At 36.7% G+C, this 19,307-nt stretch overlaps 1 protein-coding gene across 21 annotated transcripts in view; it reads right to left on the minus strand.

The window, feature by feature from the left end:
* The window catches only part of MYO9A (myosin IXA), a 226,744-nt gene that overhangs the window by 10,600 nt on the left and 196,837 nt on the right, over positions 1-19,307 (minus strand). For 15 of the 21 annotated variants that reach the window (XM_021100912.1, XM_021100896.1, XM_021100955.1 and 12 more), the window contains 6 exons: positions 18,448-18,640; positions 16,640-16,768; positions 15,319-15,424; positions 14,447-14,578; positions 13,325-13,448; positions 11,956-12,009 (listed from right to left, as the gene is read on the minus strand). In XM_021100912.1, the coding sequence (XP_020956571.1) occupies positions 11,956-12,009; positions 13,325-13,448; positions 14,447-14,578; positions 15,319-15,424; positions 16,640-16,768; positions 18,448-18,640 (738 nt within the window). The remainder of the gene's footprint in view (positions 1-11,955; positions 12,010-13,324; positions 13,449-14,446; positions 14,579-15,318; positions 15,425-16,639; positions 16,769-18,447; positions 18,641-19,307) is intronic. The other 6 variants (XM_021100965.1, XM_021101009.1, XM_021100946.1 and 3 more) reach the window with 1 other exon arrangement.

Below are 19,307 nucleotides of genomic sequence, written 5' to 3' on the forward strand. Positions count from 1 at the left end.
TAAAATATACAGATAATTAAAAACATAACAGCAATAGCACTACATCATATAACAGCTAATGCATATTAAAGTGCTTGCATTATCTGGAAAAAAGATAAAAGTACCAGTTAACAGACTTTGACAAATCATAGACTTATGTTGTAATCTTTAGGTAGCAGGATACAAGATTGACATACAGAAATTGGTTGCATTTCTTTCCAGTAACAATGAAATGTAAGAAAGGGGAGTTCCCATCGTGGCGCAGTGGTTAACGAATCCGACTAGGAACCATGAGGTTGCAGGTTCGATTCCTGCCCTTGCTCAGTGGGTCAAGGTTCTGGCGTTGCGGTGAGCTGTGGTGTAGGTCGCAGACGCGGCTCAGATCCTGCGTTGCTATGGCTCTGGCGTAGGCTGGCAGCTACAGCTCCGATTTGACCCCTAGCCCGGGAACCTCCATATGCCACAGGAGTGGCCCAAGAAATGGCAAAAAGATAAAAAAAAAAAAAAAAAAAAAAAAAAAGTAAGAAAGGGAATTAAAAAAAAAAAAAACCTTTTATTTATTTATTTATTTATCTTTTTGCCATTTCTAGGGCTGCTCCCACGGCATATGGAGGTTCCCAGGCTAGGGGTCCAATCGGAGCTGTAGCCACCAGCCTAAGCCAGAGCCACATCTGCGACCTATACCACAGCTCACAGCAACACCGGATCCTTAACCCACTGAGCAAGGGCAGGGATCAAACCTGCGACCTCATGGTTCCTAGTTGGATTCGTTAACCACTGCGCCACGATGGGAACTCCCAAAATACCTTTTAAAGTTGCACCCTCAAAAATAAAATACTTAGGAATAAACCTGACTAAGGAGGTGAAAGATTTAAAAAGACTTATAGCTGAGAACTATAAAACATTAATAAAGGAAACTAAAATGACTTAAATAAATGGAAAGATAGCCCATGGTCTTGGATTGGAAGATTAATATTGTTAAAATGGTCATACTACCTAAAGCAATCCAAAGATCTAATGTGATTCCTATCAAATTACCCATGATATTTTTCTTTCACAGAACTAGAACAAATAATCTCAAAACCAAAAAAGACTCAGAACTGCCAAAGCAATCCTGAAGGAAAAGAACAAAGCAGGAGGCAAAATATACAAACTTCAGACAACATACAAAGCTATAGTAATCAAAACTGTGTGGTACTGGCACAAAAACTGAACAGAATAGAGAACCCAGAAATAAACCTACACACCTATGATCCATCAATCCTTTACAAAGGAGGCAAGATATACAATGGGATAAAGACAGTCTCTTCAGCAAGTGGTATTGGGAAAGTTGGACAGCTGCATGTAAATCAATGAAACAAGAACATATCCTCTCACCATACACAAAAATAAATTCAAAATGGCTTAAGACTTAAACACATGACATGACATCATAAAACTTCTAGAAGAGATCATAGGCAAAACATTCTCTGACACAAACTGTACCAATGTTTTCTTAGGTCAGTCTCTCAAGACAACAAATAAAAGAAAAATAAACAAATGGGACGTAATCAAACTTACAAATAATTAAACTTACATGAAATGAAATCATAAACAAAATAAAAAGATGACCTAGGGAATGGAAGAAAATAGTTGCAAATGATGTGACCAGTAAGAGCTTAACTTCCAAAATACACAAACAGCTCGTACAATTCAGCAATACCAAAAACAACGTGATCAAAAAATGGGCCGAAGATCTAAAGAAACAGTTCTCCAAAGAAGAAATACAAGAGCCCAATAGTTACAAGAAAAAGTGCTCAACATCACTAATTATTAGAGAAATGCAAATCAAAGCTACAATAAGGTACCACATCATGCCAGTCAGAATGGCCATCATTAAAAAGTCTATAAATAACTAATTCTGGAGAGGATGCAGAGGAAAGGGAACCCTCTTACAGTGTTAATGGGAATGTTGGTGGGTAAAATCACTATGGAAAATAGTATGGAGGTTCCTCAGAAAACTAAAGACAGAGCCACCATATGATCCAGCAATTCCACTCCTGGGCATATATCCAGACAAAACTAAAATTCAAAAAAATACATGCACCTCTATGTTCACATCAGCACTATTCACAACAGCCAAGACATATCCATGGACAGATGAACAGAAAAAGAAGATGTGGTACAAATACACAATGGAATATCACTCAGCCACAAAGAAGAACAAAAATGCCATTCACAGACACATAGATACAACTAGAGATTATCATACTAAGTGAAGTAAGTCAGAAAGAGAAGGGCAAATACCATATGATGTCACTTATATGTGGAACCTGAAATATGACACAGATGAACCTATCCATGAAACAAAAAAAGGCTCATGGACAAGGAGAACACACTTGTGGTTGCCAAGCAGGAAGGGTTGGGGGACAAATGGAATGGGAGGCTGGGGTTAGCAGATCTAAGCTATTATAAATGGAGGGGATAAACAACAAGACCCTACTCTATGGCAGAGAACTATATTCAATGTCCTATGGACATAATGGAAAAGAATATAAAAAGGAAAAATAGTGTGTGTGTCTGTGTGTGTATATAACATATAGTATATATGTACAACTGCATCACTTTGCTGTACAGCAAAAATTAACACAACATTGTAAATCAACTATATTTTAATTTTTAAAAATCTAAAAAAAGAGTAGAAGAGCATAAAATTTCAAAACTAATAAAGAAAAAAATGAAATAAAAAGTCATCAAAAAAGGCAAGAAAGAAAAGAAAAAAACATATGAGATAGGAATAATTAAAAGCACATAATAAAAAAGTTCCCAGGTCCAGGAATAACTCCCATTTAAACAGCTGTGATCATGACTCCCTCCACCAGAGGGGCTGAGCTTGACTGCCTTGAGCCAGCCAAGCACAGTAGTGTGTGTTTTCTTCAGCATTATTATGCAAAAACCCACTGGTTAGGGTGATTCATTTAAAGATAGGAAATGAAATTGCTTCTCAGTGACAGGAATGACCCAAGCCTGCTTCCTAGTTTGATTTTTTTTTTTTTTTAACTGATGGATGGTGCAGCACGTCTACATGGTTGTTTGTTGCTAAACTTTATATAATGTGTGGTTTTGATTCAGCGTGAAAAATAATCTCACTACATGTAGCAGTACATTTTATGTAATGTTAGTATTCTTGCTTTGAATCCTTGATATTGCAATGGAATTCCAACTTTATTAAATGTGTTTGATATGCTAGTTATTGTGTACGATTTAAACTTTTTTTGCTTTCTCTCTTTTCTGGTTGTGTGTGCTTCCTTTCACAACAACCCTCTAGAAAAAGTTTCTGAGAATTACTGAGCTTTGTTTGTAATGCAGATGTACTTAGGGAGTATGTAAAATAATCATTTTAACAAAGGAAATAGATATTTAAAATTTAATACTAACTATGGGAAAAGGGTCCATTGTGTAAAACATAGTTTATCTTTGGATTCAATGTTTGTCTTTAGTTTTATAAAGTAGCTTGTATTTTCAGTATTTTCGACATAATATGGTAAAATGTAGAGCAATTGTAATGCATCAATAAAATGAATAAATTTTCTGAAATAAATAAATAAATAAAAGAGTTCCCATTGTGGTTCAGAGGGTTAAGAACCCAAGACAGTGTCTGTGAGGATGTAGGTTGGATCCCTGGCCTTGCTCAGTGGGTTAAGGACCTGGCATTGCCACAAGTTGTGGCATAGGTTACAGATGCGGCTTGGATCGGGCATTGTGACTGTGGAGTAGTCCAGCAGCTGAAGCTCCAATTCAACCCCTACACTGGGAACTTCCATTTGTCACAGGTGTGGTCTTAGGAAAAAAAAAAAAAAAAAAAAAGCACATAATAAAATAGTGGATATAAATCCAAATACATCAGTGATTACATTAAATTAGGTAGATTTTATGCATAGTTAAAATCTGAAGACTATAAGACTGTATTAAAAAAGAAAACCAACTATATTAAGTTTACAAGGGATGCATATAAATCATTCAGAATTCAGAAGGCTGAAAGTAAAAAGAATGGAATGAAAGATGTACCACGTACCATGTCTAATAAAAGAAAATTGGTGTAGCTATTTTAATTCTAGACAAAGAAAGTTGAAGGTAAGAACAGTTACTGTGATAAAGAGAAATATTTCATAAAGATAAAAGTTCAAATTTTGAAGAAGATACATTTTCAAACCTACGAATTGGCTTCAGAAAATTTTAAGTAAAATAGTGACAGAAATACTCAAGGAAATAGACAAAGCTATAATCAGCACAAAAAGCAAGTGTAACACACAAATCAGTAAAGTAATAGAACTGAACAACTTAATAAACATAAGTGATCTAATAGACATACACAGAATTCACTATCTAATAACTACAGAATACTCATTATTTTAAAGCACATATGGTGAGATAAAGAGTATCTCTGACCTTTAGAGTAATTTAAAATAAGCTTTCTGGAGTTCCTGCTGTGGCTCAGTGGTAACGAACCCAACCAGTATCAGTGAGGATGCAGGTTCAATCCCTGGTTTCGCTCAATGGGTTAAGGACCTGGTGTTGCTGTGGGTGTGGCATAAACTGGCAGATGCAGCTCCAATTCGACCCCTAGCCTGGGAACTTCCATATCCTGCAGGTGTGGTCCTAAAAAGACAATAAATAAATAAATATAAAATAAGTTTTCTGATGGTGCAATTACAGAGAAAACCAAAAATCCCTATATATGCAGAATTTAAGAAAAGACTTCTACAACACTCACAGCCAAAGAATAAATCACAATGGAAATATAAAAATTTTTGAACTAAAGAACAGTATCAAAATCTGTAGGATACAGTTTAACTCTGCCTATCTTAGAGACTTATATGCATATATTAGAAAAGAAGAAAGGTTAACAATTAAAGAGATAAATTAATTTCATCAGAAAACTGGATGAAAATCAACAAAATAAACCTAGGGAGAAAAAAGGAAATAAAGAGTAAATAAACATTAGAAAAAAAGAGGACCAAAGCCAAAGCGTAGCTCTTTGAAAAGACTATTAAGAAAAATTTTAAACCCTGGCAAAATTGATGGAGAAAAAAAGAAAGAATTCGCAAAAAACTAAAGGCAAGATTTGAAAAAAGGGGACATCACTAAAAACCTTGTAGACGTGAAAAAAGATAAGAGGCTACTATGAACAACTTTATGTCAATAAACTTGAAATTTTATACAAAGTGGAGAAATTTCTACAAAAATCCAAGTAATTAATATTGCTAAAGTTTAAAATGTGAATAATCTTATAAATTGAATCCATAAATAATACTTTTACAGAGAGAAAACTTGAGGCCTAGATGATTTCACTAGCAAAGAAGAAATAACGAACAAATTTTTCCACAGAATTAGAAATAAGGACTACTTCTCAACTCATTTTTAGAGTCCAGCATAACCTTGATATCAAAACATAACAAAGACATTAAAAGGAAAATCTATTATAGGACAATTTCACTCAGAAACACAAGTGGAACAATTCTAAACAACATACTATAAACCAAACCAAGCAACAATATAAGAAGACTATTACCTCATGACTTGGTTAGATTTACTGTATTAGTTTAATGATAATTTACCATTAGAAATTCATTCAGTGTAATACGTCATGAATATGAAATTAAAAAGTCTCATGTACACCTAAGTAGATGAAGTAAAGGCATTTCAATGAGAGAAAAAGAATGTATTCATATGTATATAACATAACTGGGTCACTTTGCTGTACAGCAAAAATTGACATAACATTGTAAATAAGCTATAATAAAAATAAATTTTAAAAAATCAGTATTAAATCAATATTAAATATTAACTCTTGGAAAACCAGGAAGAGAAGGGAACATATTTAATCTCATAAATTATCTATAAAATTTCTACAGCAAACATCATACTTAGTGGTAAAAGGTTGAAAGTTTTCCCTTTGAGACTAGGAACATGCCAAAAATGCTCCCTATCACACCTCCTTTCAACACAGTATTAAAGTTTCTAGCTAGCATAAGAAAAAGAAATAAAAGGCATAAGGATTATGAAAGAACAAATGATGTAAGTCAACTATACTCCAAAAAATTGGTTTAAATAAAATAAAAAAGAAAGAACAAATGAAACAATCATTATTCATGAATAATAGAACTGTAGAAGTAGGGAATCCAAAGGAATGCACAGAAAAATTATTAAAATAAGTGAGTCTAGCAAGATTGCTGGGTACAAGGTAAAAAATACCAAAAACAACTGTATTTTTATTTAAGGAGCAACAAACAGGATACAAAAAATTTTAAATAACATTTATAATTGTATTAAAATTACTAAAATCCTAGTCATAATTCAGGTATTCAAAAGAAGTGTAAGATATTTAGACACAAAACTATAAAACAATTTTGAGAAGAATTAATGTTCTACATGAATGGATATATCATGTTCATGGATGGGAACAATCAATATTTTGAAAATATCAATTCTTCCTTAAGTGATCTCTAAAACTCAATGCAATCTCAATAAAAATCCCAAGACAACTTTTGTGAAGCTGATTCTGTAGTTTAAATAGCAATATACAGTGCCAAGAATAGTCAAAACACTACTGAAGAAGGAGGTAGAATGACTTGTTCCAGCAGGTATTTTTAGAAAGCTATAGTAATTAAAGCAGTGGTCTTGGTACAAAGACAGCCAAAATAGCCTAGAAACAAATCTAATAATATTGACTTGATTTATAACAAAAAGGGAACTTTAGGGCAGTATGCAAAGGATGCTTTTAAAAATAAACACTGCTAAAAAAAATGGATATCCACGTGGAAACATAAAGATCACTCCCTATATTATACCACATACAAAAATTGTTTCCAGGTGTATTTATACCTAAATATGAAAGGCAAAACAGTAAAGCTTTTGGAAGATAATAAAGATCATCTTCATAACTTCAGGTAGTAAAAATTTTCTTAAATATACCCCTGAAGCACCAGTCTAACAGAAAAGACTGGTAAAATACACTACATTAAAATTAAGAACCTTCTGTTCATCAAAAGACACCTTTAAGAGTGGAATAAGAAATGTGCAACAGAAGTAACCAATAAAGGGCTTGTATCCAGAATCCATACTGAACTCCTACAGATCAGGAAAAGACACACAACCCAATTAGAAAAATGGGCAAGAGTTTAGAACAGGTCTTCCACAAAAGAAGATATCCAAACTGCCAAAATACTTATACTTATGAAAAGGTACCTAAGCACATTAGAGTCACAACACAGAAATACAAATTAAAACCCCAATGACACACCCCTTAAAATGTCTAAAATTAAGGAATCTGGCAATATAAGTGCTGAGGGGGAAGTGGAGCAATTGGGAACTGTCATACACTGCTAGTACGATACAACCATTTTGTACTCAGATTGAAGATACATATATCCTGTGACCCTGTAATTCCACCCCTATAAAACCCTCACAAAAATACATCCATGTGTCTATCAAAACTAAATGTATCAGAATGTTCACAGCAGCATTATTCATAAACCCCCCAAATACAAGCCAAATGTCCATCAATACTAGAATGGATAAACTGTAGTACACACATACAATGGAATACTATACAGTAACAAGTATGAGCTACAACTAAACACCACAATATGGATAAGTCTTACACCCATAAAGTTGAGTTGAAACAAGTCAGATATAAACTAATATATGATTCCATTTATATAAAGCTCAAAAACAGGCAAAACAAAACTATAGTGCTTAGGGATACATACTTTAGTGGGAAACAAAACAAAGAAAACAGATTAACAGAAAACTCTGGTTATTGCTGACCTTTAGGGGAGAGAAAGGACTGTGATTAGAAAGAGAGGAGAGCTTCTAGGGGTGAGGGCAATGTTGTATTTCTTGAACTGAGTGTGGTATGTAGATGTTCACCTTATAATTCATTAATATGTATATGTATGTTTCTGTGCTTTCTATATATGTTATATTTCTCAATAATATTTTAAGAGCTTCTCTTCAAAGTTAGCTATTTATGCAAACATACGACTATCTTTTGAATAGCACGGGACAATAAACTTAACAGATTTCTGTGTTGGTTTGCGGAAGAAGAAAGGAAGATATGCTATTTCAGAAACAGAAACTGCTGAGCTAGCCCCAGTGATAAGGTCAAAGCTGAGGTGGTTCTAAGGGCATTCTGGCTGACTCCTCTATCTATATTCATGCCCTCTAATAAAACATACAATGGGATAAGTATCAGAAGGATTACAAGATTGCTATTCTACTTTCAGTTCTGAGATCAAGAAGTAAAGAATCTATTAAGAAAAGGGCATTCAAAAGAGAAGATCAGGAGGAGTTCCTGTGGCTCAGCGGAAATGAATCTGACTAGTATCCATGAGGCTGCAGGTTCCATCCCTGGCCTCACTCAGTGGGATAAGGATCCAGCATTGCCGTGAGCTGTGGTGTAGGTCACGGACGAGGCTCGGATCTGGCATTGCTGTGGCTGTGGTGTAGGCCAGCACCTGTAGCTCCAATTTGACCCCTACCCTGGGAAACTCCATATGCTGCGAGTGGGGCCTTAAAAAGACAAAAACAAACAAAAAAACAGAAGTCAGACTGAAAATTTAACAAAGGATGGACTCTAGGTAAGACAGCATTGCGGAATGGAGGCAGAGAACAGGGTTTGGAGTTAGTATCAACAGTGTCAAAGGCCATTTTGACAGGTCAGAATCACATGATAAATTTCAAGACATCTTCTTACTACATATGATTTTGACTATTTTAATGAAGACAAATGAATAACTAAAACAATGTGATATAAAAGCCTCAGGGAACTGGAAAAATCTGAGCTTAATCCTAGTATTTACTTCCTAGTATTCAATAAAAAGAGCTGCCTTTGTTTAGCATTCATACCATCACCTGGCCACCTAGTTCTTTAGCTAAGAACTGCTTAACAGAACTGAAGAAAATCAAGCAAGCTCTACTGGTATGATCTCTTTTAAGATAGCATTAAACAAAGATTAGGGAAAAGTTGAAATCCCTACAGCCCAGAGTTCTCTTATAGGGTCAGAGAAAGTAAGTATTAAGGTTTGTAACAGAGTTCTCTTGTGGAGCAGCAGGTTAGGGATCTGGCATTGTCACTGCAGCTGGTTGGGTCATTGCTGTGGCAGGGGTTCAATCCCTGGTCCCAGAACTTCCACATGCCACAGGTATGGACAAAAATAAATAAATAAATAATTTATTTATTTAAAATTAAAAACAGCAATTTAAAAAATTCTCCTGGATTGTACAAGAAGTGCAATACAGGGCTCACCAACTCGATAGGTTATTTTAATCATACTTTGCTTCAGTTTCTCTGTTATCTTAAGGGGAGTGTTTTTAGTTTCTTGTTTAGCCACTTCAGTCTGTTTTCCTTTTGCTCCCTCTTTTCCTTTTGTTCCTATTTTTCCCTAAAGATTTATCCTTTTCTGCCTCCTTTTATGTACTGATTTCAACTTTTGTAGAAAAGGTTTAACTGATAACCTTCTTCATCTCCTCTGGGCTCTTCCATAAGTACCCTTTCAGGTGAATTAAGCTTCTTCTTAGATATTTTGGCAGTGTGAAGGTCAAGGAGGTGGAGTGCTTTTATGCCTGCGGTACGCAGGGCAGACAACACCTTTGTAAAGCCAGACTGCCTGAGCTGTAAGTAGGCCCTCTGTATCTGCAGGTTCTGTATTCTCAGAGTCAACTAACTACAGAATGAAAACATTTGAAAAAAATTTTCAGAAAGTTCCAAAAAGGAAAACATGAATTTGCCACCATGCACTAACAACTATTTACATAACGCATTATATTTACAACTATTTACATAACGTTTATATTGAATTAGGTATCACAAGTAATCTAGAGATGACCTAAAGTATATAGGACACCTATCTTAATCTATTCCCAAAAACTGAAAAGGAAGAAATGCTTCTGAACTCATTCTATGAGGCCAGCCTCACCCTGACGCCAAAACCAAAGATATCACAAAAAAAGAGAATATAGCCCAATGTCACTGTGAACATAGATGCAAAAATCCTCAAAAAAAAGTGTTGCAGTGAACTGTGGTGTAGGTCGCAGATGCAGCTCGGATCCCACGTTGCTGTGGCTGTGGGTACACTACATCACACTAAATGTGGTACACTACATCAACTTAATGTGGTACACTACATCAACAAACTAAAGAATAAAAATCATAATCATCTGAATAAATGTGGAAAAAGCTTTTGACATCATTCAATATCCATTTATGATTAAAAACTGCCAACAGGGAGTTCCCGTCGTGGCGCAGTGGTTAACGAATCCGACTAGGAACCATGAGGTTGCGGGTTCGGTCCCTGCCCTTGCTCAGTGGGTTAACGATCCGGCGTTGCCGTGAGCTGTGTGGTGTAGGTTGCAGACGCGGCTCGGATCCTGCGTTGCTGTGGCTCTGGCGTAGGCTGGCGGCCACAGCTCCGATTCGACCCCTAGCCTGGGAACCTCCATATGCCGCGGGAGCGGCCCAAGAAATAGCAAAAAAAAAGACAAAAAACAAAACAAAACAAAACAAAACAAAACTGCCAACAAAGTGGGTATAAAGGGAGCATAGTTCAACATAACAAAGGCCATTTATGACAAAACATCATACTCAATGGTGAAAAGTGAAAGTATTTCCTCTAAGATCAGAAACAAGACAAGGATGACCATTCTCATCATTTTTATTTAACACAGTATCAGACAAGAAAAGTAAAAGGAACCTAAATTGGAAAGGAAGAAGTAAAACTGTCACTGTTTGCAAAAGGCATGATACAATATATATAAAAAAATCCTAAAGATGCCACCAAAAAACTATTAGAATAAATTAATTCACTAATGTTTTATGATACAAAATTAATATAAAGAAATCTGATGTGTTTCTAACATCGTTTTTCTTTCTTTCTTTTTTTTTTTTTTTTTGCTTTTTAGGGCCACACTCGTGGAATACGGAGGTTCCCAGGCTAGGGGTCTAATTGGCCTACACCACAGCCACAGCAACATCAGATCTGAGCCATGTCTGCAACCTACATCACAACTCATGGCAACACTGGATCCTTAACCCACTGAGTGAGGCCAGGGATCGAACCCACAACCTCATGGTTCCTAGTCAGATTCATTTCCGCTGTGCCACGACGGGAACTCCCTGATGCATTTCTTCTATACGGTAACAATGAAAAAAAAAGAGAACAAAATATCTAGTAATAAATCTAACCAAGGAAATAAAAGACCTGAACTTGGAAAACTAAGACACTTATGAAAGAACTGAAGATGACACAAACAAATGGAAAGATATATGGTGTTCATGGATTGGAAGAATTAATATTGTTAAAATCACCATGCTACCCAAAGCAATCTACAGATTTAATATAATTCCTATCAAAATACCAAGGGCATTTTTCACAGAACTACAACAAATAATTCCAAATGTGTATGGAAACACAGAGGGCTCCAAGTAGCCAAAGCAATCTTGAGAAAAAAAGCAACAAAACTACACCTAGAATGACACCATGAAAGTCACAGGTAAGAATGGGCAAATAAGCACTTCTCATGATGGAGGATGCTAAAAACAGTAATAAGTGTTTCAAGTAATAAAGTGGAGGAGATCGATGAGAACAAAGCTCATAGAGCATAAATTAATTTGATACTTCAGTGCTTTCAATGTTCACCTTTCAATGATCCAACCCAAGAAGAAATCCACAAAGAGGCTTCTCTGACAAAGAGGAAAAATGAGTATATTATCAATGGACATTGTTTAACCACATGATACAAAGGAAAGAAAGTAAAAGTTCTAAAGAAAGAGAGTAAGAGAAAAGCAAGTGAAGGCTGATCAGAAAGTGGGGCCTGAACTGGGGCTACACATGGAGGGTGGACAGGCGTGGATGACAGACAGAGCAGAACAACTCCTGGATGGATGAAAGACAATAATGTAAAGTGGCTGTGACACATTGCAATATTAATACATACCGAGACTGAATTGCGGGTAATGCTCATAAATCTAACTGCAATTAGTACAGGTTTCTGGATTAGGAAGGACATGAAAAGGAAAGCAGAAGGTTAGAATGTACATGTTATCGCCCCATTAAAAGAGGTTTAATCTTTCAATGGAATGAATAAATCCGTCTTCTGCAGCATCAGCAAAAAATCACAGCTTGTCTTCCTGCTTTGAAAAGAGGCTTTATAGTAAAAGGTCTCTTCCCTTTTTCCCCAGAAGGGCACTACTAACTTGGGCCTCTCAGAATTGAGTTCCTAAAAATTCATGCTACAGAAAGGGTTTCACTTTTAAATGAGGTTTCTGGGGAAAATAAATCTCATTTAGAAACCTCTTTAGAAAGTGTCCTACGATGAGCTTTATTTAATACCTTTACCGCTGGAAAAATTCTATGTTTATGTTTGTTTTTAGAGAACACCCTTCACTAACTTAATCAACTGACATTGTTGAGCACTTGTCCTGTGCTAGGCAGTTTAACAGTAAAGGAATAAACAGAGTTACTTTAATGCCAATCCAAATATAAACTATGAAGTATAGAGGAAGTATTGCTGGGTCCCTGCAAAAGCATGGACATGATGATGAGGAAGCCTGCTTCTCTCTAGAGGTTTACTGGGGATCTGGGTGGGTTTTCACTAATACAATTTTGTTTTACAATTAAGGGAAAGGGTATCAAATGGGCAATAATTAAACTTCAATGCAGCAGTTGTTTTCCCGTCACCCAGACCCTAATGATTATTGTTCAGTGAGAACTGGAGTTATCCACATATAAGTCACTGATTACAAAGGAAGATATGAAACAGAAAGTGAGCAAATGGAAGAAATAAATTAAGATTTTTGAAAGGCTTTTTTCAAAACCTAGCAATAAACTCTTAAGGAAATCTCTATTTGATAATAGTAGACTCATGGTGAATTCCATATCCTATGAATCACATGCTTGCAAGTGATTGAATTCTCTATATCTCAGAAGTATTGGCAGGTCTACCAAAAGCAACATGGTTGAGGGCGGAACAAATGGTGGAAAAGTAGAGTCAAAAGTTCGGATAGGCTAAGTTTTCATAGAAAGGACAGGAAAAGAAAACAGGGCAAATTATTAAACCAACAACATTTTATCCAAATACTGATTTTAAAAATTCTTCGAATTTAACAGTATATATTTTGTTTATGTAACTGAAGAGAACTAAAAGATCAGACATGAGGCATACATAGCACCCTGAGATAAGGTGCTTTTTCACTTGTTCCATGTGAAAAATATTTGGAAAATAATCTCTCTCTACATCATAACATTTACTTAAAATCCCAGTAAGGCTCCTAATTCCCCCTGTGACTCCACATCCTGCATCTTACCATTGATCTACGAATCAGTGACAGCCTGGTCTTTGCCTTATTCTCAGCAAATTCCAGGCTACTGATGTCTTTGAGACGAGCCTTATATTTATTCATTTGTTCCAAAACAATCAGCTCCACACAGCTGAAACAGGAGAAAAGAGAGAAAACTGTTAAGAGTTGAAGTAAATCAAATACATTGTAGTACCCACAGACTAGTTTTCCACTAAGCCTGGTAGACAGTTGGAGGATAAAAGAAAAATCACCATCCCTTATTTTATGAGCTCAGAGACAGGGTTTATAACAGTAGTTCACAACTTTGGCTGCACTTTAATATCTATCTGAGGAGCAGTTATAAGTCCCAATGCCTAGGCCATACCCTAGATCTATTAAATCAGACTCTCAGAAAGGACACAAACACCAGGCTTTTTTTCAGAAAGCTCCTTTTGCAGAAAAGGTTAAGAACCACACTCTGGAAGGAAATCAGAGGTCTATGAAAAAAAGCCAAGGTTAAATACAGGAACACTGAAGTACTAAGACTTGGGGATTTAGAGTCATAAAAATACAGTTAGATTAGATTATAGGAAAACACAAAGTATATATAATTTGGTAAAATGAGATTTTTTAAAATACTTAATGAATTTTATTACATTTATAGGTGTACAACCATCATCACAACCAAATTTTACAGCATGTTCATCCCAAACGCTCAGTGCACCCCCCAAAGTTTGTGAGTCAGTATCTGTTATGTAAAGAAATTCATCGTGTCCCTTTTTTTAGATTCCACATGTCAGTGATAGCATTTGATGTTGGTGTCGCATTTTTTGACTGGCTATCACTGACATGTGGAATCTAAAAAAAGGATTTAAAGTGAGATTTTAAAATATATTTGGAAACTATAATCATTCCTAAAGAAAAGCCAAATTAAAAAAGATATGACTCTTCAAAACAAATTATGCTAAGCTGAATAGAATCTAAAGAAACTTTTCATTTTCAGCATAAAAAATCCCAGTGGTGCCTAGCAATCTTATTGAAAACATCTGAAATTTAGAAGTTATTCACTATGTCCGCTCTCTGGATAAAGTGACCACACTGGTTCAGAAGTCCCTGGGTTCTTGCAGAGATGACAGTGACTGGCCTTACGTGGTAGTCTTACTGATGTCCTGCACACTTTGTAGTGGGTCGATGGTGTCAGGGCAGCGTAGAATGCAGGGTGCAAACACAATAGCCAAAGCATTAGCAGACATTCGATTAGTGTCTTCCTGTAGAGCAATCCTAAAAATGAAAAAAAAAAAAAAAAAAAAAAACAAGAACAGGTGAAACTGGGGTATAAAAAGGAAAACTGCAGGGAAGTAGGCAAAAGAGATGAGAGAAGATGAATGACATCAATCATGCAGTACAGGAAGGATATTCCTATCAGTTGAAGAGAGACACTGTAGACTTTTCCCAAAGCTGTTCCTGTTCCTTCCTTGAAGCAATTCAGTCTAGCAGATAGCTTATCAGGGGAAATTTGTGAGCCACTGCCCCAAGTCACCATTACCAGATGAACATGTCTAAAGAATGCAGAGTAGAGACCTTAAGGCATTTTCAGAAGTCATATAAGATATTTATCCAAAGAGAAAGATGGCTTTTCCGCAACTATTGCCAATACACTCCAGACAACAAATATTATCCCTGAAGTCTCTTTGGTCAGTCTATTCCTGAGCTCCATCTGAATCCATCTTCTATGAATTAGGTTATGTCAACACATCCTTTCTAGTTCAGGAATTAACAGGCTAGGCAATACAGTGCCCTCAGGAGACTCTTACATGATCTCACAGGGCAGAGAGGCACCTGCCATGCAGTCCAACTCAGCCGAGAATTTCTACTTCAAGGAATTGTAACCACTTGTTTGAGGCACTGACTTTATCAATAGGGAAAAAAAGATTGGTCAGTTTTCCATATGAAGGAGCTCTTCATTCATTTGACGGCATCCAAGAGAAACTGTGAAGCATCCCTTTGCTCCTTGAAGTTACCTGACCAGATGAAAGATGAGGCGTTCCAGTGTATTGAGATGAGTTCGGGACAGCTGGTCAATCACAGAGTATACACCACGGATTGTCTCTTTCCTCTCCTGAAGGCCTGAAAGCAGTAAGAGCAGCCAATAAGACTGAATAGCCCCTCTTATATACTACATCTTCCTTCTGGACAGACACTAGGCAGCAAGAGAGACTGGCTCTAGAGTTTTAGGAGTTTTAGCTATACCTAAAACTAGGAGTATAGCAGAACAACTCACAGTAATTTCTAATTTCCTTGAGTTCTATACTCACTAAGCAGTCTCCTGAGTTTTAATCTATATTCCAGTAATTCTTTTTGTTTTTAATTTTTATTTTATTTATTTTTTATTTTTGTCTTTTTGCCTTTTCTAGGGCCACTTCCTGCAGCATATGGAATTTCCCAGGCTAGGGGTCAAATAGGAGATGTAGCCGCCGGTCTATACCACAGCCACCGCAACACGGGATAGGAGCCGCGTCTGCGACCTACACCACAGCTCATGGCAATGCCGGATCCTTAACCCACTGATTGAGGCCAGGGATCAAACCCGAAATCTCATGATTCCTAGTCAGATTCGTTAACCACTGAGCCACGATGGGGACTCCTATATTCCAGTGATTCTTGATTAAGCAAGAGGCAAGAGATGCCCTGGTTTTTCAGGCATTTTGTGGCAAACCAATTAATTCCCCATTAAAATTAATCAAATGCTATATAAGTTATAAATCAGTCTTATGGGAACTTGAGAAGTCAGGCCTCAGGTCCTAAAAAACACTTCCTGGTGCCTTCATCAATATCTATACATCTGCAGCACTGAAAAACTAAGCCAACATACATGTTAGGCATGGCATAAAATAGATAACCAAATTTACACTGAGTTCTCACCTAGATTCACAATTTTTTTGGGGGGGAGGACATGCCCAAGGAATGTGGAAGTTCCTGGGCCAGGCATCAAACTCATGCCATAACAGCAACCCAGCCACTGCAGTGACAATGCTGGATCCTTAAGGTGCTGTGCCACAAGAGAATTCCTACATTCACAATTTAAATGAACATAAATCTCCTATTTAATTGTTTAGTTTGTTTATAAACTAGTCTTTCAATCTCTTTACGAGAAGCAACTAAATGACTTAGAAATTTTTAGGAAAAAGTCAACATTTGAATAGGTTAGAGTTCACTGGCAGTTTTGTATCGACTGCATTACTTTTGAACTAAATCAGTAGAGAGGATGGCTAAATTAATACAAAGACTGCATTTATTTCCCAAGTGTAGGCCTTCCCTTGAACCCAGGAAGCCTGTACTTACCCATAGCTCGAAGAAATTCCTCATATAGTTCAAAGGTCATGAGTGGATTGGGCAAATCACGAAGCCATTGTTTGAATACACTTGCAATAACGTGTATGTTATAGTCGTCTAGGTTTACACTCTCAGCATCTATTCAGAGATGAGAGTTAGATAAAACCAAAACACACAGAGAGTCAAATAATTCACTTTAGAAACTATCATCACCAAAAGAAGCCTTGTTCTTAATCGAATGGACTATTTTCTACGGTCTAATTCCATGCTTTGGAATAGTGCTTCTACTGTGGTAAAGGAATGGTTTTTGTTTGTTGTTTTCCAAATTGCTGTGAACTGATAGGTATGTAAAATAAAAGATTACACATTTTCATGTCAAAGCACTATAAACTGCTATAAATGAAATGATTGCTCTCAATTTCTGTATTTATCATGTTGTAGACGGATTGGTCTGTGATACACAGATGACAAACGGAAAAAGGCCCAGATGACAATTCTAAAAGTCAAGGTGATTTTAAGGATATTCTTATAGATGAAAGGACAGTGATCACTGAGCTTAGGAAATGTGAAGAAAAGCTTCACTCTGCTTTACTTATAAACTCCCTAAGGTTATACATGAGATGACTGGAATGACATAGGATGAATGATGAAATAGGTAGTTAGGTTTGCGGTGGCAGAGACAAGCTGAAAAATAAAGCCAAAGTCAAACCCCTGGATACATTCCAGGCTAGAATGTATAGATATATAGGTATAGATCTACCTGTATAGAGCTCTACAAAGATAGGTGTTCAACTCACTAATCAGTTTAAGTAATGATGTCATGAATGAAGGAAGGCAAGAAGATGCATCAGAAAGAGCACCACCAAAGTTCCCGTCGTGGTTCAGTGGTTAACAAACCCAACTAGCATCCACGAGGATGCAGGTTTGATCCCTGGCCTCACTCAGTGGGTTAAGGATCCGGCATTGCCACAAGCTGTGGTATAGGTCACAGATGTGGCTCGGATCTGATGTTGCTGTGGCTGTGGCCTGTAGCTGTAGCTCTGATTCGACTCCTAGCCTGGGAATCTCCATATGCCACGGGTGGGGCCCTAAAGAGACAAAAAAAAAAAAAAAAAAAAAAAAAAAGCTTACAATCAGAATAATAGAGACTAACTGGCAATAGTTTAAATTATGGATTCAGAAGATCCAGGGTTAAATGCCAACTTTGTCACTAATTGGTGGTGTCTTTAGGCAAGATCTCAGGTAAGCCTCAGTTCCTTCATCTGTAAATAGGGGTAGTAATCACTACTTGTGAAGACTGGTACAAAGATTTATTGTGAAGATTAATACAAAAATATCATCTCATCAATAGCTCATTATTTGATTTCACTGAACCTACATTTTCTTCTTTATAAATTGCAGATATTACCATCTTACCAAACTGTAAAAAAGATTAAATATTTGTCTGGAGTACTTAATAACAACTTGTACAAATGACACTCAATGTATGTTTGCTAAACTGACCACATAAAAACAAAGATTCTTTGGGAAGCTATAAAATAATAAAACAGTGGAGCTCCTGCTGTGGCACAACGGTATTTGTGGTGTCTTGGGAGTGCGTGGACACAGGTTAAATCCCCAGGCTCCTGGCCCAGGAGCTCTGTGTGTCATGGGTTGACCAAAAATGAAAAATAAATAAATAAATAAAACAAGCACCACAGAAGAGATTGCATTCTTCTGGCTACAAGAAAAGGATCAACATGTAATGAAAACTAAGAGCATGAGATGACCTATTTAAATAAAAGCAGTTGGTCTTGATTTGGAGGGCACTATCTTACCTGTATCTAGACTTTGTCGAAGCTCCTTGATTTTATTAGTTGAACCAGACTTTCGATAAATACCTTCTGTGTACAGTCCATGCATTTCGATATAGTTTATGAGCTTTTCCACCACTAAAGGAACAGTTCTGTCCTCACTGGTCAAACGGGACAGTTCAACTCCAAATTGTCGAGATGATAGCTCCGGATCATACTAAAGGGAAGATAATTTTTGTTCCCAAATACATTCAAACATCTTGGAATTCCCATCGTGGCGCAGTGGTTAACGAATCCGACTAGGAACCATGAGGTTGTGGGTTTGATCCCTTGCCTTGCTCAGTGGATTAAGGATCTGGTGTTGCCGTGAACTGTGGTAAAGGTTGCAGATGCAGCTCGGATCCCACGTTGCTGTGGCTGTGGCATAGGCCAGTGGCTATGGCTCCAATTAGACCCCTAGCCTGGGAACCTCCATATGCCGCAGGAAGCGGCCCTAGAAAAGGCAAAAAGACAAAAATAAAATAAAATAAAACAAATACATTCAAACATCTTTAAATATGTTTATCTAATTCTTTAACAGTAATAACTACTTTTTATTTTCCTGAAGTTTTATGAACATAGCTATGAGAGTTGGGAGAAAAGAGAATTATGGTTAATGCTGAGTAAGTTAAGATGTTAGTTTCAATCCTCTTCCACTAGGAACCTCTAACCCCACTCTGGAAAAAAACGGGGTAGAATGGGGGCAGTGACAACAGGTTACTGTTTCCCTTTTTAAAAAAATCTCCGGGAGTTCCCATTGTGGCTCAATAGTTAATGAACGCTACTAGTATCTATGAGGATGCGGGTTCAATCCCTGGCCTTGCTCTGTGGGTTAAAGATCCAGT

Source organism: Sus scrofa, chromosome 1, assembly GCF_000003025.6.
Source record: "Sus scrofa isolate TJ Tabasco breed Duroc chromosome 1, Sscrofa11.1, whole genome shotgun sequence".
Lineage (NCBI taxonomy): Eukaryota > Metazoa > Chordata > Mammalia > Artiodactyla > Suidae > Sus > Sus scrofa.